At 45.7% G+C, this 22,582-nt stretch overlaps 1 protein-coding gene, 1 long non-coding RNA gene and 2 pseudogenes across 3 annotated transcripts in view; 1 reads left to right on the top strand and 3 right to left on the bottom strand.

Annotated features, from left to right (window-relative positions):
- Positions 1–2,950, top strand: part of LOC118143089 (putative uncharacterized protein encoded by LINC01356) — a 67,071-nt pseudogene extending 64,121 nt beyond the window's left edge. Inside the window, exon 6 of the transcript XR_008473108.2 lies at positions 515–2,950. The product of XR_008473108.2 is annotated as a putative uncharacterized protein encoded by LINC01356 (transcript). The remainder of the gene's footprint in view (positions 1–514) is intronic.
- LOC118143090 (uncharacterized) overlaps positions 1–20,532 on the bottom strand; it is a 51,818-nt gene extending 31,286 nt beyond the window's left edge. The window contains exons 1-2 of the long non-coding RNA XR_004727256.3: positions 20,398–20,532; positions 17,718–17,811 (exon numbers count right to left, since the gene is read on the bottom strand). This is a non-coding gene — a long non-coding RNA (uncharacterized LOC118143090). The remainder of the gene's footprint in view (positions 1–17,717; positions 17,812–20,397) is intronic.
- LOC100397894 (large ribosomal subunit protein eL22 pseudogene) lies at positions 2,359–3,118 on the bottom strand (annotated as a pseudogene).
- LOC118143088 (nuclear transport factor 2) lies at positions 14,786–17,287 on the bottom strand. The gene is given in 2 exon segments (XM_054236668.1): positions 14,786–16,726; positions 16,729–17,287. Coding segments are annotated over 2 exon segments (381 nt in total). The 5' UTR covers positions 16,916–17,287; the 3' UTR covers positions 14,786–16,532.
- Positions 20,533–22,582: the final 2,050 nt, after the last annotated feature.

Raw genomic sequence — 22,582 nt, 5'->3', positions numbered from 1 at the left:
TCTCAGAGCTCTCCTTACACACAGCACACACGCTCACCTCCCGCACAGGGCATTTACCTCCAAGCACTCACACAGGCGTCTGTGCTCACACTCAGCTCCCAAACCAGAAGCATGATGAGAGCTATCTACAGCCTGCCCACAACATATGTGCTGTTACATACCTTGTTCTCAAATCATGACACCAATTCTGTATAGTAGGAACTATGAATTACCTTTTCATGGATGAAACTGGCTGAGAGATGTGAAGTTGCTTGCTAAAGTCACAGAGCCAGCAAGTGGCAGAACCAGATTCCAGTCCCAAGTGAATCTGTTCCTTCTGCTGTGCCAAGCCGACTTCCGGTGCAGCCCTAACAGGATGAGTTAGTGTAGAGAACACCCAACCTCATGGATCTCGAGGGAAGAAGCTGTCTTCCTCTGTCAGGCAATTGGATTTTCTGCAGAAGGGAAGCTTGGTGCTTAAATAAAGTTTGATCAATGATTTACACCCTCTCTCTCCTCCCTCTTCTCCTTGCAGGAATTGAATTTTGATGGAAAAATAAGCTTTAACCATTCACTTCATTCATCACTGGAAATTGCTTCAGTCAAATGGCAGAGAAAACAGCCGAAGATAAATGCAGAGCTGAACCGCTTCCTTCAGCCCCTCACCCAGCCTGGGGAGAGCTCCTATAGCATCCACGGAAAGGCAACCTTAAAACCACAGAGTAAGTACCACCTCTACCAGCTAGCAGCAGTTACGCTAAATTTGTCTAAGTGAAGGTAGTTTCCTCCAACTCTAGACTTGGGGAAAGTCATGTTTCCGAGGTAAGAAAAACAGACATGATTATTTAATTCACATAGAGAAAGGAGAAAGACTTTAAACATGTTACGCACACCTGGCCTTCCCAAGCTGCCTCTCCGTAAGTCCTAGGATGGAAGAAACAAATGATATATCGAAGTGACTGGTATTAGAGAAAGGGTTCTGGTGGCTCTGGCACATTCATCAGGCACAGACTTGTGTGCATGTGCCCACACATACCACACACACACAAATACACAGCCTTCAAAAAGAAGCACAGCCTGGGCATACTTCCTAAAACATGATAGTGATTCAACACGCATTTATGCGAGAAGACTTTGTCTATAAGGGAAACAGAAAGTAGGGTGAAAGTAAGGATACATTTTATGGCCGGGCACGGTGGCTAATGCCTGTAATCCCAGCACTTTGGGAGGCCGAAGCGGGAGGATCACCTGAGGTGGGGAGTTCGAGACCAGCCTGATCAACAGGGAAAAGCCCCATCTCTACTAAAAATACAAAATTAGCTAGTGTGATGCATGCCTGTAATCCCAGCTACTTGAGAGGCTGAGGCAGGAGGATCGCTTGAACCCAGGAGGCGGAGGTTGCAGTGAGCTGAGATCGCACCATTGCAATCCAGCCTGGGCAACAAGAGCGAAACTTCATCTCAAAAAAAAAAAAAAAAAAAAAAAAAAAAGAATATTTGTTGAATAAACAAATAAATAATCAAATAAATATGTGTTCCTGTAACAAATATGTATTGAGCAACTATTATCTGCTAGCCTCAGTGTTCAGGGCTGGGGATGCAACGGTGAGTAGTAAGTGGGAAATGAAGCACGGTCCTGGCCTCAAGTGTTTACAGCCATTTGGGGAAGAAAAACAATAAAGAGACAATGTCAAACCCTATGATAAATGCTATAGTATCAGCTTTGTTTAGGTTTCCACTCTTACATTCCACCCAGTTTTCCCCAAATTAATCTATGGATCAAACACATTCCCAATCAAAACACTAGCAGGATTTTTGTAGAATTGACAAGCTTCGTTACAAAAGCCATATGGAAATGCAAAGGACCTGGAATAGCTAAAACCAGCTTTGAAAAAGAAGAATTTAGTTGGAACACTAAGTCTATCTGAATTCAATACTTACTATGAAGCTAAGGCAATCATGACAGCCAGAAGCAGTTACACTCAATTTGTCTGAGTAAAGGTAGTGTCAGCCGGGTCTCGTGGCTCACACCTGTAATCCTATCACTCTGGGAGGTCAAGGCGGGCAGGAACTGAAGTCAGGAGTTTGAGACCAGCCTGGCCAACATGGTGAAACTCCATCTTACTAAAAATACAAAAGGCAGCTGGGTGTGGTGGCACACGCCTGTAATCCCAGCTTCTTGGGAGGCTGAGGCAGGAGAATCACTTGAACCCAGGAGGCGGAGGCTGCAGTGAGCAGAGACTGCGCCATTGCACTCCAGCCAGAGCAACAAGAGTGAAACTCTGTTTCAAAAAAAAAAAAAAGTCACCCCAAGTAAAGTGTGTAGAACAGTGCCTAGCACATGGTAGGCCCTCTGCGAGTGTTGTTATTGTTACTATTATTGTTTTTTTTGAGAGTCTTGCTCTGTCATCAGGCTGCAGTGCAGTGACGCAATCTTGGCTCACTGCAACCTCCGCCTCCTGGGTTCAAGTGATTCTTCCACCTCAGCCTCCCGAGTAGCTGGTACCACAGGCACGTGCCACCACACCCGGCTAATGTTTGCATTTTTAGCAGAGACGGGGTTTCACCATGTTGGCCAGGATGGTCTCAATCTCTTGACCTTGTGATCTGCCCACCTCATCCTCCCAAAGTGCTGGGATTACAGGCGTGAGCCACCGTGCCCGGCCTATTATTATTATTATTATTTTGGTTCCCAAGTTTTATTCAAGAACATATACAAATATTCCAGATAAATGAAATTTAATCCTTGTCTTCCTCCTCTTCTTCGTCCTGGTTAATCTGGAAGTAACCTAATTTGTAACCCTTTGCTGTTAGCAACTTCGCGCAACTAATCATGTAGATTATTCTCCAAATACTTTTTGGTGAGATATTTCAAATACCTTTTGGAGAAAGGCACCTCAGACGTCACGGTTATCTTGCTCTCGCTCCTTCCAATGGTCACCACCCCTCCACCAGGCTTCCCAGATTTTCCGTTCACTTTGATCCTTTCTTGCAAAAACTGCTCAAAATTGGCAGCATCCATGATTCCATCTTCTACAGGGTGGGTGCAATCAAGAGTGAACTTCAGAACCTGCTTCCTTTTTACCCCCCTTCGCCACAAGCTTTTTCACAGGGGCCATGGCGGCAGCGGAGGCAGAAAGGCCATTGTCATTATTATTATCACCTTATGTGTTTTAGTCTCTGGACTGGGCATGGCAGAGCCACATGTCCATTGGAGCGACCAAAATAAGAGCCAGGAGAGAGGTCTCGGGGCTGCAGTGCTTGCTAACCTCGCTCCCACCCCAAATCCTCCTTTCCTCCCCTCCACCTGCTCTTGTCCCAGCTCCCACCCCCTGGCTTGTCTTTCTCCCTCCCCCTGAGGTATGGAATTAAGAGGCTGAGGTGGGAAAGGGGAGGGGTAAGAGGAGGTGGTGAAACGTGGAGAAAGAAAAGAAAAATAATGGAGATTTCTCCTTCTCTTTTCTTTCTTTCCCCTTCTTTTCTCTTCTTTTTTCTTTTCTTTTCTTTCTTGTCAGACTTTCAGAAATGGGCCAAGATCCATTCTAGGCCTGCACTTTGGTAGGAGGAAGCGTTGTCACGTTGTAATCACTCTGTATTGGGCAGGGCCCTCTTCCCCAGGACCACACAGCCGGATGCTAGCCCAGGTCTGTCTCACCCTGAAGTCCAGGCTCTTTCTATTTCCTGCAACTGAGAATAGACTGGGAGCATCCACACACCCAGCTCCAACAGGAAGATGTGTCCTGCCCCCATCCCATCCCTCCCTCCCAGTGGGCTCCTGGGCCCTCCTCAATTTCCCCCTTCCCTCTGCCCCGAAATCCCAGCAGCCTGACAAACCCCTCCCCTCAGCTAGAGCAGCCTGACTTGCTCCAGGCCTCCCCACCTACCAGCCCCAATGCCAACTTCTCCATACTCAGTTTTCTGATCTTAAGATGGGGATTAAATTTTTAATCAGCAAATTACAATGTTCGCTGAGTTCATGTCTTTGGTAAATCTCACAATGGAGTCCATGCCCCTTCCAGTCCCTACCCCACATGAATGAGCCTATGTCCATGGGGAGAGGGCGAAGGTGGGTGGGGCCGTCTGTCAGCTGGAGGGGTTGTGTCCTTTGAGTGCCTTCCTCTGAGCAGGATAGAGCTGAGCAGGGGCGTGGAGCTCTGAGTCCCTGTGCCCAGTTCTGTTGCCTGTTGTTTCAGGAGACAGCATTCCAGAGGCCGAGCCTGCTTGCCTGCTGACTCTGGTTCTAATGGTTCCTGCTGGGACTTGCTTTCTCCTCTCTTTTCTGCCTGGGTCAGACTGCTGTGATGGCTTTCTCTCTCTCTCTCTCTCTCTCTTCCTCTTTCTCTCTCTCTCTCTCTCTCTCTTCCTCTCTCTCTCTCCCCCCCTCCCTCTCTCTCTCCCTCTCTCCCTCTCTCTCTCTCTCTCTCTCTCTCTCTCTCTCCCTCTCTCTCTCTCTCTCTCTCTCTCTCACACACACACACACACACACACACACACACACCCCTCACCCACCACCACCACCACTAGGCAGGACGAGCACACAGAAGATCAGAGCAGGGAGTGGAGTGGGAGAGCTGAGAAATAATGGAGATGGTTCTGTGCTTCCAGGAACACCCCCTCTGGTACCATGTGAGTGAACTTGGGAAGGGAAGAAAATAGGCTGTTCTTCCTCCTGGGGTCCTCATGGTTTGAGCAAGAGACAAACCCTCACTTCCCAGCACGTACCTGATGACCCAGAGGCCGCACAGGAGCATGTGCAATAGCTGCCAGGCCATGAGAGCAGCCTGGGGGATGGCAGGGTGGGGCAGGAGAGAGAGCTGGGGCTTCTTTGGGGAAGCCACGTGGAAATCCAGTGGGCCAGGGGAGAAGGAGGAGGCTTAGACAGGATGAGCCCTGCTGCGTCTGCATCTCCCCTAATGAAATATTTGCCAGAGACTCATTTTTCCTTAAAGGAAACTCAATTCTCAGCCTCTCCATCCATGTATTAATTTCAGAACAATTTAGTTTTCCCTGCTCTGGGACAGGAGGAAATACTGCAGAACAGCATCCCAAATGCCACATTTGTTCTTTGATAGGACAGCACTCTCCTTCCAGCTCACACCCGCACCCTTACCCTTTCCATCCCAGAAGATGAGATCAAATGCTTATTTCATGCTGAGTGCTCTACATAGACTCATGGATTTCCTAAATCATTGTAAACATACTATAACTTACCAATAAGGCAACTGAGATACAGTGAGGTTAAATAACTTGCCTAAAGACACTCAGCAAATAAGTGGTGGAACCTGGTTCTCTTGGATGAACCTCAAGTCTATTCTCTCTACATAGAGAAACCATAGTAAGGCCGGGCGCGGTGGGTCGCACCTGTAATCACAGCACTTTGGGAGGCTGAGGTGGACAGATTATGAGGTCAAGAGATCGAGACCAACATGGTGAAACCCCATCTCTACTAAAAATACAAAAATTAGGTGGGTGTGGTGGCACATGCCTGTAGTCCCAGCTACTCAGGAGGCTGAGGCAAGAGAATCGCTTGAACCGGGGAGGCGGAGATTGCAGTGAGCTAAGATTGCACCACTGCACTCCAGCCTGGGTGACAGACAAGAGAAGCCATAGTAAAGCTCTCTCTGGGAATCCAGGGCATTGGCAGTTCCAGGAGCCCTTGACCATGGCTAGGGAAGACCAGGACTCAGATGTGAGGCACTGTGTGACAGATGCAAGAGTAGAGGGGGGACCTGGAACAAGGGGACCCAGAACCATCAACAGCAGTAAGGCACCAAGCATGGGGCATCAGCCTAGAAGAGCCACAGGAACTATTCCCTCTATCCGTTCACTTCTCAGACATGGACTCCAAGTCCAGAGCAGAAGTGAACTGGCCAAGACTGCCCATCAGAGGGCCAGGCAACATGGCTCTCAAGAGAGGCTCTACCATCTTCTCTGACCCTTGATCTCTTTACCACTGCTCTTTGCTTCCTTCACGGCGTTTCCTCTGCCTAGGGAGTAGCTCTGCCAACATCAGACAGCTCTCCTTTCCACCCTGTCTCCACCCGACCCTGGGCCACTCTGACTGCCCAGGGGGAGGAGGCCAGCTGGGAGCTGAGATACCAGGCAGGCATGGACGTTTAGAGGGGGATAAGCTATTGCCAAGATCGACTGCTGAGAGACTTGGTAGGAGCTCAGCCCAGAAGACTCTGGAAACTGGGGATCAGAGACAGTCACATGCTAAGGCAGCATGGGGTCCTTGGTCCATAGAGACTCAAAGTCCAGGTCTGTGGTTTTCACAGGCTCAGGTCTGCAGCTATGCTCAAGGCCCTGCTGGCCACACACCAAGGTCTAGGCGCAGCCACTGAATAGCTACGTGGTTTGTGAACAAGTGGTGCATCTTCATCTGAGGAGTAGGATTTTAACAACTCTTTCCTCAAAGAAAGTATATGCAGACGCTCACACTTTGGCAGGTCACAAGTTTTGTCAATCTTTTCCAATCCTCCTCCCATGTCAGGCCCCCTCTCCCTTTCCCCATTTCTCCTGGCCTTTCAACTAGCAGTCAGTCAAGCTGTGATCTTTTTTTTTTTTTTTGAGACAAGCTCTTGCTCTGTCATTCATGTTGGAGTGCAGCGATGTGACCAAGGCTCACCGTAGCCTCCACTTCCTGGGCTCAGGTAATTCTCCCACCTCAGTCTTGCAAGTAGCTGGGAGTACATGCACATGCCACCACACCTGGTTAATTTTTAATTTTTTGTAGAGATGGAATCTCACTGTGTTGCCCAGGCTGGTCTCAAGCTCTTGGACTCAAGCCGTCTTCCCATCTTGGCCTGCCAAAGTGCTGGGAGGACAGGCACAAGCCACTGCACCCGGCCCAGGTTGCGACCTTTACTTTACTCAAGTACAAAGTGCTTTCTCCACCCTCTGCCCATCTTCCCTCCCATTTGTTGTAGACACCGAAGGAGACAAGGTACTATATAGAAATGCTTTGGCCAGGCGCGGTGGCTCATGTCTCTAATCCCAGCAATTTGGGAGGCCGAGGTGGGCAGATCACGAGGTCAAGAGACCGAGACCATCCCGACCAACATGGTGAAACCCCTGTCTCTACTAAAAATACAAAAATTATCTGGGTGTGGTGGCATGCGCCTGTAGTCCCAGGTATTCAAGAGGCTGAGGCAGGAGAATCACTTGAATCCAGGAGACGGAGATTGCAGTGAGCCGAGATCGCACCACTGTACTCCAGCCTGGTGACAGAGTGAGACTCTGTCTCAAAAAAAAAAAGAAATGCTTTGAATGACAATGGCCAAATGTTTTGCAAATGCTAAACACATACCCAGACCTGTACAAAGCCTTTCTATAAGGAGTGTCAGGAACTCGGTGAATTTTGAAGTCTTTGCCTTCCCCACCACAGGTGGATTGAAGACCAGAGAGGGCCCACCTGACCTGCGCTGCTACTCTGCCCAGCACTTGCTCCAGGCTCTATAAGTCAGCCATCCAAAATAAGGCACTCCCCGTTTACTTACGTTAGATGAACACATCACTGCAAACCTAGTCTAAACAATGTGGTTTTTTTTTTTTTTTTTTTGAGACGGAGTTTTGCTCTTCTTACCCAGGCTGGAGTGCAATGGCACTATCTCGGCTCACTGCAACCTCCACTTCCCGGGTTCAGGCAATTCTCCTGCCTCAGCCTCCTGAGTAGCTGGGATTACAGGCACGCACCACCATGCCCAGCTGATTTTTTGTATTTTTAGTAGAGACGGGGTTTCACCATGTTGACCAGGATGGTCTCGATCTCTTGACCTCGTGGTCCACCCACCTCAGCCTCCCAAAGTGCTGGGATTACAGGCTTGAGCCACCGCGCCCGGCCAACAATGTGTTTTTTTTTTTTTTTTTTGTAGAGACAGCGTCTCACTATACTGCCTAGGGTGGTCTTGAACTACCGGGCTCGAGCAATCCTACCTCCTTGGCCTCCCAAAGTGCTGAGATTACAGGCATGAGCCACTGTGCCTGGCCTAAACCTAGTTTTTAAATGCAGCACAGAGACTTTTGCTTCCTCCATAAAAGATTAACTGTTACAGCAATCGCTCTCCTGCCAAAAATAACTAGAAAAACAGACAAAATATATGAAACAGCTATTTTCAGACACTGGGTAACAGTCAGTACAGGACAGTTGCAAAAATAATTTGACTTTGCTTTCTGATGCTCGATTACCGATTACTTTCAAGCCCTGTCTCTTCTCTTTCTCCTTTTTTGACCCACCTTGGCAAGCCCATAAGAAGGCCACATGCTTTCTCCCTTAGTGCCAGCAAGAAGAGTTCAAAAGCTGGCCTCTGGGCAGGAACTCTCACCCTGGCCCCAATTACATTAGAAAATCAAGTCGCTCACCCCTCTCTTTGCTCAACTCATTCCAGATGGCTTGAGGGCCTGCTCTGCTCTCCCTGGAAAGTCCCATTACGTGGCCAACAAATGTTTTCGTAATCTCTTGGCGTATGTGTGGCATTGTTAGTCTTGATATTCAAACCAATTTTGGGTGGAGAATTAATCCAACATGATGGGGCAACCACAAAACACAAGCTATGCCTGTAGGAAGGGAAGCAAATGAGGTAAGACCTGTAATTGTGTGATATGTGCCTGTAATCTCAGCTACTCGAGAGGCTGAGGCAGGAGAATTGCTTGAACCGGGGAAGTGGAGGTTGCAGTGAGCCAAGATCGTGCCACTGCACTCTAGCCTGGGTGACAGGGCAAGACTCCCTCTCCGTCTCAATTGAAAAAAAAAAAAAAAAAAGACTTATGATTGCACCAACTTATAACCTGGAGAAAGTTTCCAGGCCTCAGTGCAGAAGGAAAAACCCAAACAGCTCAGCAATCTCACAAAACTGAGGACTAAGAGTTTGGAGATGCCGAGGCATCTAACGTTGTGGGCAAAACACCAGAGGAAAGGACACTGCATAGAGACTGAGCTCCAAAAATCTACAAAGAACTACCCTCAAGTCCTTGGCTAAATATCAGTCTGTATGTGCTTGGGGTAAAACCTCTTGAAGCCAGCAAGTTAGAAAAGTCTAACAAAAGGCAGACACTCAATAACATAAAATTCACGATGTCCAGCATCCAATCAAAATTTACTAGGCATACCAAGAAGCAGAGACATGTGATTCATAGCTGGAAGATAAAATCAGTCCATACAAACAGACCAAAAAAATGATGAACTTTGCAGAAATGGATGTCAAAATAGCTATTACAAACATGTTCTTTACGCTCAGTGAGGCCAAGAACATAAAAATAAAGGAAATGGGCCAGGCATAGTGGCTTACACTTGTAATTCCAGCACTTTGGGATGCTGAGGTGGGAGGATCACTTGAGCCCAGGAGTTTGAGACCAGCTTGGGCAACTTAGTAAGACTTCAACTGTACCAAAAAAATAAAAATAAAAAACTAGCCAGGCATGGTTGCATGCACCTGTAGTCCTAGCTATTCAGGAGGCTGAGATAGGAAGATCACTTGAACCCAGAAGTCTGAAGCTATAGTTAGCTATGGTTTTGCCATTACAATCCAGCCTGGGTGACAGAGGAATACCCTGTCTCTAAACAAGCAAAACAAAAATAGCAAAAACAAAAACAAACAAAAAAAGAAAGAAAATAAAAGAGAAATGAAAATATAAAAAAATTAAAATAGAACTTCTAGAAGTGTCCAGCTGCTGGCCTTAAGAAAAAAAAAATAGAACTTCTAGAGATGAAAAATACAACATGCTGAGTTGAAAAATACATTGGACGGGATTAAGAGCAGATAAGACCCTACAAAAGAAAAAAACTCAGAATAGAAACATACTAGGCTAGGTGCAGTGGATCACATCTGCCATCCCAACACTTTGGGAGGCCAAGGTGGAAGGATCATGTGAACCCAGGAGTTCACAGCCTGGGCAACACAAGGGGACCCTCTCTCTACACAACAATAACAAAAATTAGCCAGATGTGATTGCGTACACCTGTGGTCCAAGCGACTCAAGAGGCTGAGGTGGGAGGATTGCTTACGCCCAAGAAGCCAAAGTTACAGTGAGGCATGATCATGCCACTGCACGCCAGCCTGGGCAACAGAGCAAGACCCTGTCTCAAAAAAACAAAACAAAAACCATACAAAATGAAGTAAAGAGAGAAAAAAGATGAAAAAATAATATTGCTTCTCACTGACTTATTGGACAATGTCAAGTGTCTTGTTTTACATGTAATTAGACAGTACAACATGGGTACAATGTACATATATTGGAGTCCCAGAAGTAAAGGAAGGAAAGGAGGAAGAAGGAAAAAAGAATGGCTGATAATGTTCCAAATTTGACTAAAACTGTAATGTTAATTATACAAGTAACTCGACAAATCCCAAGAAGGATAAAATATAAACAAAAACCCCATACCAAGACGAATAGTAACAAAATATTAAAAACCAGCAATAAAGAAAAAATTCTGAAAAGTAGCCAGATTTTTTTTTTTTTTTTTTTGATATGGAGTCTCTCTCTGCTGCCAGGCTGGGGTGCAGTGGTGCAATCTTGGCTCACTGCAACCTCCACTTCCCGGGTTCAAGTGATTCTCCTGCCTCAGCCTCCCAAGTAGGTTGGATTATAGGCGTGCACCACCATGCCCAGCTAATTTTTGCATTTTTGGTAGAGATGGGGTTTCACCATGTTGGCCAGGATAGTCTCGATTTCTTGACCTTGTAATCCACCCACCTCGGCCTCCCAAAATGCTGGGATTACAGGTATGAGCCACCGTGCTCGGCCCAGCAGCCAGATTTTTTTTTTTTAAAGATACTCTACCAAAGAAACTAAGATAATAATGATTGCAGATTTCTCATCAAGAACTATGCAAGCCAGAAGACAACATTGCCGTATCTTTAAAGTACTGAAAGAAATAAAACAAAAAACCTGTCAAGAATTCTATATACAATGAAAATATATTTCAGAAATGGGCCAGGTGTGGTGGCTCACACCTGCAATACCAGCACTTTGAAAGGCTGAGGTGGGTGGATGACCTGAGGTCTGGAGTTAGAGACCAGCCTGACCAACATGGTGAAACCCCATCTCTACTAAAAATACAAAAAATTAGCCAAACACGGTGGCAGGCTCTTGCAATCTCAGCTACTCTGGAGGCTGAGGCAGGAGAATTACTGGAACTCGGGAGGTGGAGGTTGCAGTGAGCCGAGATTGCACCATTGTACCCCAGCCTCGGGGACAGGGGGACACTCCGTCTCAAAAAAAAGAGAAAAAGTAAAATAAAAAGCTTTTTTCTTTATTTGTGGGACAAACAAAAGTTGAGATAATGATTCTCCTGCCTCAGCCTCCCAAGTAGCTGGGACTACAGGCATGCACTACCACACCTGGTTAATTTTTGTATCTTTAGTATAGACGGGGGTTTCACCACGTTGGTCAGGCTGGTCTCGAACTCCTGACCTTGTGGCCTCCCAAAGTGCTAGGATTACAGGTGTGAGTCCCCGCACCCAGCCTAAGATAACTCATGTTGAGCAAAACTACACACACACACACACACACACACACACACACACAATGAATAAAAGAACAAAGGAAAAGGAAAAAAAAAGAGAAGACAGGAAAAACGTCAGGGAGAGGCGCCACGATGGCAAAGCAGACCTGGATCTACAGACCTGCACAAAGGAATAAAGAGCTCCGGGCATGGTCAACCTGCGAAAAAACAGAAACGATGTCTTTATTTTAAATCTGTTTAAAAGAAAATTGTCTGTTTAAGGCAAAACGATGTAGTATGGAGTTTGTAGTATACGTATAAGTAAAATATCTAAAAATAACACACAGAGGGCTGGGCGAGGTGGCTCACACCTGTAATCCCAGCGCTTTCGGAGGCCGAGGTGGGTGGATCACCTGAGGTCAGGAGTTAAGACCAGCCTGGCCAACGTGGGGAAACCCCGTCTATACTGAAAATACAAAAATTAGCGGAGCATGGTGGCACATGCCTCTAATCCCAGCTACTTGGGAGGCTGAGGTAGGAGAATCACTTGAACTCAGGAGGCAGAGGTTGCAGTGAGCCGAGATCATACCACTGCACTCCAGGCTGGGCAACAGAGCAAGACCCTGTCTCAAAAATGAACAAATAAAAATAACACAAAAAAATGGGAGGAGATAAATTGAACTACACTGTTACACTCTACATAAAATAATATACTATTATGTAAATGTGAACCACGGTAAGTTAAAAATATGTTCAGTAAATAAAATTAAAAGGTGTGGCTAATGAACTAATGGTGGAGACAAAATGTTATCAATTTCAAATGTTTGATTCATCAAAAAGAATGCAGGAAAAGAGGGGAAGGAACAGTAAATGGATAAGGAACATAGAAAATGGAGACAAAGACGTGAGACTTAAATCTAACCATATCAATAATTATTTTAAATGTAAATACTCTAAACATTCCAATTAAAAGGTAGAAATTGTTGCAGTATTTAAAGAAAATCAAGATCCAAGTATATGTTTGCTACAAGAAATTTGCTTCAAATATGAAGACACAGTTAAGTTAAAAGCAAAAGAATGGGCCGGGCGTGGTGGCTCACACCTGTAATTCCAGCACTTTGGGAGGCCGAGGTGGGCAGATCACGAGGTCAAGAGATCGAAACCATCCTGGCCAACATGGCGAAACCCCGTCTCTACTAAAAATACAAAACTTAGCCAGGTGTGGTGGCACGCGCCTGTGGTCCCAGCTGCTCAGGAGGCTGAAGCAGAAGAATTGCTTGAACCCAGGAGGCGGAGGTTGCAGTGAGCCAAGATTGTGCCAGTGCACTCCAGCCTGGCTACAGAGCAAGACTCTGTCTCAAAAAAAAAAAAAAGAGTAAAAGAATGGGAGAGGATATGTCATGCAAATGCTAACCAAAGAAAGCAGGAATAGCTGTTTAACATCAACCTAAAGATTACAAGGAGAAGATGTAATGTAATTGTACAATGATGAAGGGGTTAATTCCTCAGGAGGATATAATACTCTTAAAAGTACAATCAACTAATAAAAGCACTTTGAAAAACAAGAGACAAAAACTGAGAGAATGAAAAGGAGAAACAGACAAACCTACAAGTGTGGTTGGAGATGTCAACACCGCTTTCTCAGTAATTTTTTTTTCTTGAGACAGAGTCTCGCTCTGTGGCCCAGGCTGGAGTTCAATGGCTCCATCTCAGCTCACTGCAACCAGGGTTTCACTATATTGGCCAGGCTGGTCTCAAGCTCCTGACCTCAAGTGATCCACCTACTTTGGGCTCCCAAAGTGCTGGGATTACAGGTGTGAGGCACTGTGCCTGGCCATACTCTGGATGGTTTTAATCCTTTCAAATATATTGTGACTTATTTTTTGGCCCAGGGTGTAGTCTTTCTTGATAAATGTGTATTCTGCTGATGTTGGGTGGAGTATTCTATACATTCAGTCAGATCAAATTGGTTGATAGGATTGCTCAAGTCTTCTATCAAGACTGTTTATGTTTTTGTCTACTTCTATAATTACTGAGAAAGTAGGGCTCGGCCCAGTGGCTCATACCTGGAACCCCAGCACTTTGGGAGGCCAACTCGGGTGGATCACCTGAGGTCAGGAGTTCATGATCAGCCTAGCCAACATGGTGAAACCTTGTCTCTACTAAAAATACAAAACTTAGCTGGGCATGGTGGCAGGTGCCTGTAGTCCCAGCTACTTGGGAGGCTGAGGAGAATGAGGAAGTGGTGGTTGCAGTGAGCCTGGATGACAGACTGAGACCTGTCTCAAAAAAAATAAAATAAAATAAAGCCATACAGAGTATATCCTCTGACTATAATGTAATTAACCCCAATAACAGAAAGATATGTGGAAAATCCCCAAATATTTGGAAATGAAATACACATCTTAATGACCTATAGGTAAGGGCAATTAGAAAATATTTTGAATTGGATGAAAATAAAACACAATGTAGCAAAATCTGTGGGAAGCAGTTAAGCATCCAAGGAAATTAAGAGTATCAAATGCTTAAGGTAGAAAATAATGAAGATCTCAAATCAGTGATCTATGTTTCCATCTCAGGGGACTAGAAAAAGAAGAGCAAAGTAAACCCAAGGGAAGCAAAGGGAAGCAAAAATAAAGATGAGCAAGATAATTAGAGAAGACCCCTCATCAGCCTGGGCAGTATAGCAAGGCTCCAACTCTACAAATCATTTTAAAAATTAGCCAGGCATGGTGGCATGTGCCTGTGGTCCCAGCTACTCAGGAGGCTGAGGCAGGAAGATCACTTGAGCCAGGGAGATTGAAGCTGCGGTGAGCCGTGATCCTGCCATTGCGCTCCAACCTAGGTGACAGAGCAAGACTCTATCTCAAAAATAAATAAATAAAATAAAATACAAAGAAGAAATAATCCCTCGACAACAGAGAAATCAATTACTCTAAAGCTGATTCTTTGAAACGATAACTTTGAAAATTTCTAGTCAGACTACATAGGAAAAAAAGAAAGCTATCATACTTACCAATATCAGGAATGAAAGAGAAAACATCACTACACACTGTACAGATAATATAAAGACGATGAGGGGATATTCTGAACAAGTTTATGTTAATAAATTCAATAACTTGGATAGAAGGGAAAAATGATTTTGAAGACTGATGTTAACTCAAGAAGAAATAACCTGAATATTCATTGTAATTATTAAAGAATTTGAATTTCTGATTACAAACCTTTCCACAAAGAACACTTCTAGCCAGATGGCTTCACTAGTGAATTCTATCAATCACTGAAGAAAGTAATAGTACAAAGTCACATCAACTTTTCCAGAAAATAGGAGTGAGTACTTTGCAACTCCTGCTAGGAGGTCAGCATCATCCTGTTGCCAAAACAAAGACAAGGATATTGTAAGGAAAAAAAAAAAAAAAATTGCCGGGCGCGGTGGCTCAAGCCTGTAATCCCAGCACTTTGGGAGGCTGAGGCGGGTGGATCACGAGGTCAAGAGATCGAGACCATCCTGGTCAAAATGGTGAAACCCCGTCTCTACTAAACATACAAAAAATTAGCTGGGCATGGTGGCGCGTGCCTGTAATCCCAGCTACTCGGGAGGCTGAGGCAGGAGAATTGCCTGAACCCGGGAGGCGGAGGTTGCGGTGAGCCGAGATCGCGCCATTGCACTCCGGCCTGGGTAACAAGAGCGAAACTCCGCCTCAAAAAAAAAAATAAAATTAAATTAACCAATATCCCTCATAAACAGAGATGAAAAAAAAATCCTTAACAAAACATTAGGAAATCAAATTTAGCAATATAATAAGAAAATCATAAAGAAAACCCATAAGCTCAAATGGGGTTTATCTCAAGAATTACGCAAGATTTGCTTAACATTCAAAAATCGACATTGTTGATTTAGCACATTATTCAGCCAAAAAAAGGAAACAATATCATCATGTCAATAAATATAGAAAAGCATTTGACAAAATTCGACACCCACTTGTAATAAAATTTTTCAGCAAACTAGGAATAGAAGGGAATTTCTTCAATCTAATGAAGAATTGAAAAACCTTCACTTAATATCATATTTAATGGTGAAGACTGAACATTTTCCCCTAAGATTAGAAACCAGAGCAACATTGTCTGTTCTTGCCACTTCTATTGAATATTGTAATAGAGGCCAGGTTCAGTGGCTCATGCCTGTATTCCCAGCACCTTGGGAGGCTGAGGCGGGAGGATCACTTGAGTCCAGGAGTTCGTGACCAGTTTGGGCTACATGTCAAGGCCCTGTCTCTACAAAAACAACCCCCCCCCCCATATTGTACTAGCAGTCCCAATCAGTGAAAGAAGGCAAGGAAAGTAAATAAAAGGCTTCTAAATCAGAAAGGAAGAAGCAAAATTATCATTATTCACAGACAACATGAATATCCATGTGGAAAATCCAAAGGAATCTTTTAGGAAGCTACTGGAACCAAGAAGGAGGTTTAGAAATGTCACAGGATAAAAGGCCAATATACACATACCAGTTGTATGTTTATATATTGTACTAGCAGCAACCAACTATAAATAGAAATTTAAAACACAGTACCATTCATTGTATCATCAAAAACCATGAAATACTTAGGGATACATTTTACAAAATATTTGCAAGACCTAAACTTGAGCACTTAAAACTATAAAATATTGTTTAGAAAATTTTTAATGCAGATATTTTCCATGTTCATAGATCAGAAGACCGAATTTTTTTTTTTAAGAAAAATTTTGTGGTTTTGTAGTATTACGAGTCATTGAAACATCTGAACAAATCAATGTCTGGGCGGTGAGGCAGCTGCTTTCTCCTTCAATTCTTTGGGTTACTAGAGCAACTTGTCAATAGATTTAAAAAAAAAAGAACAACCTTTTGCATTACTTAAGTCTTTCTAAGGCATGAGCAGTTACGACACAAACTTCTTCCATCAGACGCAACCAGTCCAGACATCATACCCAACACCTTGGTGGCAGCAGCGCACTGCACCCACTTCCACCGCAGCTCTGCTCATTTGTGCATGATATTTGGAGCATCTGGAGGAGTGGGAATAGTACTGGGATGAGGAGGGAGGAGGAAACAGCGTAAGTGCCTGACTGAGAGGTCAGCTGAAGTTATGCAGGGCACACCCGAACATGTTAGTGGTGCAGACCCAAGCATCGTTGATGTTCTTCAATAGGAATATCTGGTGGAGCCCCAGGATGGCGTCTTCATCTGCCTTAAGCTGGCCCACAACCATGCTGATGACGCAGCTGTCTGGCGTGGGCTGATGGTGCTGCGCTGTGACACTGTGCTGGATTTCTGGAATGGAAGGCTAGACAACTTCTCCACAGCGGGAGCTTTCCTACGGAACTGTTGTCCTTCCCACGTTAGGCATGACACACCATTGCAAATTCTGCCTAGCTGTGTTCTATTGCTATCGAATAACTAGTAGTAATGTTGAATGAAGCTGGACGTAATCTTCTCCCAAACTGGCTTGTCTCCCATTCTTGAGTGTCACCTGGCCTCACGAAGACCTGAGGGGCTGGCATGATGGTGACAGTGGTGGTGGCAACCCAGAGTGGTCATGAATATTGTTAAAACATCAGTTTTCCCAGAATTAAAACTATAGCTTCAATGCAAACCCAATCAAAAGCCAGCAAGATTTTTGTAGAAATTTACAAGCTAATTCTAAAACGGATATACAAATACAAAGAATATAGAAGAGTCAAAGTCATTTTTAAAGAAAACAATATTAGAAGGCTTTAAGAGTTACTACAGTAGGATGGGGAGCAGTGGCTCACACCTGTAATCCCAGCACTTTGGGAGGCCGAGGTTGGCAGATCACGAGGTCAAGAGATCGAGACCATCCTGGCCAACATGGTGAAATCCCATCTTTACTAAAAATACAAAAACTAGCCAGGCATGATGGTGCATGCCTGTAGTCCCAGCTACCCAGGAGGTTGAGGCAGGAGAATCACTTGAACCTGGGAGGCAGAGGTTGCAGTGAGCCGAGATCACACCACTGCACTCCAGCCTGGTGACAGAGCGAGACTCTGTAAAAACAAAAACAAACTTACTACAGTAATCAAGACAGTGTGGTGCGTTGCTGTAAGGACAGACATGTAAATCTATAGAACAGAATTAAAAGTCTAGAAATAGAGTTCTTAGGTTAGGAATTAAAAGGCAGTTTAGACTCATGGTTCTAGTTCAAGCTTTCTCCTGAGGTTGCACATCAAGACGTTGGCTGAGGCTGGTCACCTGAATGCTGGACTGGAACTAGAGGATCTACTCAAAATGGCTCACTTACCTGTCAGGCAGGTAGATGCTGGTGCTGGCATGAGGCTTCAGTTCCTCACCACGTAAGACTCTTCATAGAGTGCTTGAGTTTCCAGCTGGCTTCCCTGGATGAGTGGTCCAAGAGAGATCAAGGTAGAGAGCATGGTAGAAGCCAATGTTTTTATGACCTAGTGTTGTTAACTTTTACTCCCTCATTTGTGCAAAATTGTATTGGTTACACAGGTCAACCAAGGCGACCAATGTAGTGGGAGGGGACCACACAAAGGCCTGCATACAGATGGTATTCATTAGGTGCCATCTTAAGTTCTAGCTATTACAGGTTCTGAGGTAATTTAGTGAGAAAAGGGTGGCCTATTCAGTGAATTATAGTGGAACAATGGGATATCTACATAGAAAAAAAAATTAACCTCAGCCTTTACTGCATACCATATGCAAAATTTAATTTGAAATAGGCCTAAACATGTTTCTTCATAGAATATAGACTAAAAAAAAAAAAGAAAAGAAAAGAAAAAAGAAATAGGTCTAAACAGGCCTAAATATTTGAGCTAAAACTATAAAACTTGCAAGAAGAAAACAAACGAAAAAATCTGTGCAAACCTGACATAAGGCAAAAGATTTCTTAAGACCTCAAAATCATAAACTATAAAAGAAAATAATGATTATTGGATTTCATCAAAACTAAAACCCAACTTTTTGAAACGGTTATTAAAATGATGAGGCAGACTGGGTGTGGTGGCTTATGACTGTAATCCCAGCACTTTGGGAGGTTGAGGTGAAAGGACTATGAGGTCAGGAGTTTGAGACCAGCGTGGCCAACATGGTGAAAACCTGTTTTGACTAGAAAACACAAAAATTAGTTGGGCATGGTGGCACATGCCTGTAATCTCAGCTACTGGGAAGGCTGAGGCAGGAGAATTGCTTGAACCCAGGAGGTGGAGGTTGCAGTGAGCTGAGATCACACCACTGCACTCCAGCTTGGGTGACAGAGCAAGACTCTGTCTCAAAAAAAAAAAAAAGGCCAGGTGCAGTGGCCCACGCCTATAATGCCAGCACTTCGGGAGCCCGAGGTGAGCGGATCACCTGAGGTTGGGAGTTTGAGACCAGCCTGACCGACATTAGCTAGGTGTAGTGGTGCATGCCTGTAATGCCAACTACTTGGGAGGCTGAGGCAGGAGAATTGCTTGAACCCTGGAGGCAGAGGTTGCAGTGAGCTAAGATCACACCATTGCACTCCAGCCTGAGCAACAAGAGCGAAACTCCGTCAAAAAAAGAAAAAGAAAAAAAAAGAAAATGATGAGGCAAGCCATGGTAAAAGTTTTCTATACATTTAGGCTATATTACTGGACTTTTAAATATATAGAATATATAAAAAATATTCTATATATTTATATATAGAATACATAGAAAAGTGTTACAGTCCAGTAATATAAAACAACCTGATAAAAATGAGCAAAATTTTTGAACAGACATTGCACTAAATAAGATATAAACATTTGTAACACAGACATGTGAAAAGATGCTCAACATATTTATTTGAGAAATGAAATTCAAAAATATGGTAAGGTACCACTGGACACCCACTAGAATAACTAAAATTAAAAAGACTGGCAATACTAAACATTGGTGACAATGTGGAGTCGACTGGAGTTTTTATATACTACTGGTGGGAGTGTCAAATGCTTCAACCACTTTAGAAAGAAGTTTTGTAGTTTCTTACTACATTAAAAATATATTTTCTGATATGACCCAGCAATTCCATTTCTAGATATGCACCCGAGAGAAATGAAATCATATAGCCATGCAGACTTGAATAAATATTCCTAACAACTTAATTCAAAATAGCCCAAACTGGGAAAAAGTCCAAATATTTGTGGACAAGAGAAAGGATAAACAAATTGTGGTACAACCAGACAGCGCACAGTCAGTCAGCAATGAAAAGGCCGGGCACGGTGGCTCATGCCTATAATCCCAGAAATCTGGGAGGCCGAGGTGGGTGGATCACCTGAGGTCAGGAGTTTGAGACCTGCCTGGCCAACATGATGAAACCCCGCCTCTACTAAAAAGAATGCAAAAATTAGCCTGGAGTGGTGGCGGGTGCCTGTAATCCCAGCTACTTGGGAGGCTGAGGCAGGAGAATCCCTTGAACCCAGGAGGCATAGGTTGCAGTGAGCCGAGATCAGGACACTGCACTCCAGCCTGGGCGGCAGAGCAACTCCTTCTCAAAAGAATAAAAACTAAACTGATCTTTCCAACAATAGGGATGATTCTCAACAACATTAGGTGAAGTGAACACAGAGCTCATAGTGTCTGATTTCATCGATATGAAATTCCAGAAAATACAAAAACATAATCCATAGTAGAAGAAAGCAGTCCAGCGGTGGCCTAGAACTCAGTTGTGTGGGATGGGGTGGGTAGAGGACACAGGGTGGTCTAGGGGGATGGCAAAGGTGATTTTTGGGGAAATGGAAATGTTCTGTATCTTGATCATGGTAGTGGAGTGTGATGTGTCAAAACGTATCTAAATATCCACTTAAAGTGGGTGCATTTTATTGCATGTAAACTATACTTCAACAAAGTTGAATTTTTTTTTTTTTTTAAATAAGAAGGCACAGCTTTCCGCCGAACTTCAATCTGAACAAACAGTATCGGCAGCTTTTGTGCCCCCCGCCCCCCGCCATGTGTACACTCACAGGGCCCTGGGCCTTCCTGCGTGGAGACTTTCCCGGGTGCCACAGGGCGCGGCATTGAGGGGAATCCAAGGTTAACGCCATTAGCCGGGGTGGACTGGGGGCCGCGAAACGGGTGGAGGAGGCGCGAGTTCAGTCACAGTTGCAGGCCTCCGCGGTCGCAATCCTGCCTCGTGGGGTTGCTGCGCGCTCCGAGGCCGGAGGTCCAGACCACAGACCCCAGACGCGTCCTTCCCACCTGCTCCCTGAGGACGCGGAACGTCGAACCTGCGTTAATCTGAGTCGGCTGGACGGCACGATGGCGCGGGCCACCTCGGGCCACCTGGCACCGGGAGCGAGAGAGGAGCCCGGCGGGCGGCAGCAGTCTAAGGCAGGCGCCGGGCGCGGGGGTTGGAAAGGAGAAGCCTCCTCCGGCCCAGGGGACTTGTGGGGAGAAGACCCCTCCCGGCCCAACCAGGGTTAGGGGCAGGTGACCCGCCAGGGCCTGTCGAGTTCGGCTGATCCGCGCCGGGGCTCAGCTCTCTGTTTTCCGCAGTGGAGTCTCCGGGGAGCCGGGAGCAGTGGCGCAGCCTCTCCCCTTCCTCCCAGCCCGTGGGCTGGCCCCTTACTCCGGACATACCCGCTGCTCGGAATCGCCCACAAGCCTCCCAGGCCCCACCGCACCCCTCTGTCACCCACGGAGGAACATTTTGTGGACACCGCCCACGACAGGAAGCTCGCTCTTTTGGAGACGCAGGATGCTCCGCAAATCTCCCGCGGGCTCCACCGCTCCCGGAGGGACTCCTCCAAGCCCTCCGCATCCCGTCCCCCGGCCGGGATGGTCCTAGGTCGAGGCCGCTCAGCTAATCAAAGGGAAGGCGAAGAGGGGATGCTCGCAGCTGCCCCCTTCTTTTTTGTTGTTTGTTTTTGAGACGGAGTGTCGCTCTGTCCCCCAGGCTGGAGTGCAGTCGCGCGATCTCGGCTCACTGCAGCCTTCGCCTCCCGGGTTCAAGCGATTCTCCTGTCTCAGCCTCCCGAGTAGCTGGGATTACAGGCCCCCGCCACCGAGCCCGGCTCGCAGCTACCCCCTTCTGAGTAAAGAAGGGAGAAGAGGGCCGTGCGCCGTGGCTCACGCCTGTAATCTCAGCACTTTGGGAGCCCGAGGCAGGTGGATCACAAGATCAAGAGATCGAGACCATCCTGGCCAACATGGTGAAACCCCGTCGCTACTAAAAATACAAAAAAATTAGCCGGGCATTGTGGCACATGCCTGTAATCCCAGCTACTTGGGTGGCTGAGACAGGAGAATAGCTTGAACCCAGGCGGCGGAGGTTATGGTGAGCCAAGATTGCGCCATTGCATTCCAGCCTGGGCAACAAGAGCAAAACTCCGTCTCAAAAAAAAAAAAAAAAAAGAAGGGAGAAGAGTCCCTGGGAGTAACTGTCCAGCTTGGGGCGGGGCGAGCGTGCGGGGGTTGGGGGTTGGGGTAAGTGTCGGGCAGAACCTGGCCTGGGAGAGCTGCAGTCCTCACTCCTCTCCTCCGAGACAAAGCTCCCTCCCGAAATTTTGCACACACGCTCAAAATCTCCCCTGACCCAACATGTGCGCGCACACACACTCCTGCACCCCGCCCGGGACCCACTCTACCTCCCTCTCTCACATCTTCTGATTGACTAATATCTACAATTGCAACCATTTTTTTTTCCTATTATTAACTTAGTTAAAAGATTTTTCCGGAAGGATTATTGATGTCGGCTTACCAGCAGTTTAATCTTTAACAATCAGTAACTAAAAGCAAACAAGGTTTGCAGTCTCATTGGCCGCGTGCTGCCCAGCTAGTGCTCGTGCGCGGCGGCGGAGAGCCAGGAGTGACTCCCCAAGCGGGAGCGACGCAGAGAACCTCGGCCCTCCAGCCTTGAAGGCTGCCTCAGGTATCACTTTTTTTTTTTTTTTTTTTTTTTAATAAGTTTAAGCAGAAGCGACACAGGCAGGTATCACTCTCAAGGAGAAAAAGTCAGCGCTCCAGTCCGCTTGGCTGTCAGATGTCTCCTGCCCAGCCGTCTCTGAGAGCTTCCTAGTGGAGTGGAACTCCGCAGCCGCTCACGCTGCTCCTGGTTTTAGAACCGTCATCTGTGTATTCTTCTGGTTGATGACAGGTAATAGTCTCGGTCACTCCCATGAATAAGAAGAGGGAAAAAATAATTTGTTA

Source organism: Callithrix jacchus, chromosome 7 (genome assembly GCF_049354715.1).
Source record: "Callithrix jacchus isolate 240 chromosome 7, calJac240_pri, whole genome shotgun sequence".
NCBI lineage: Eukaryota > Metazoa > Chordata > Mammalia > Primates > Cebidae > Callithrix > Callithrix jacchus.
This window is presented reverse-complemented; position numbering and strand designations above follow the sequence as displayed.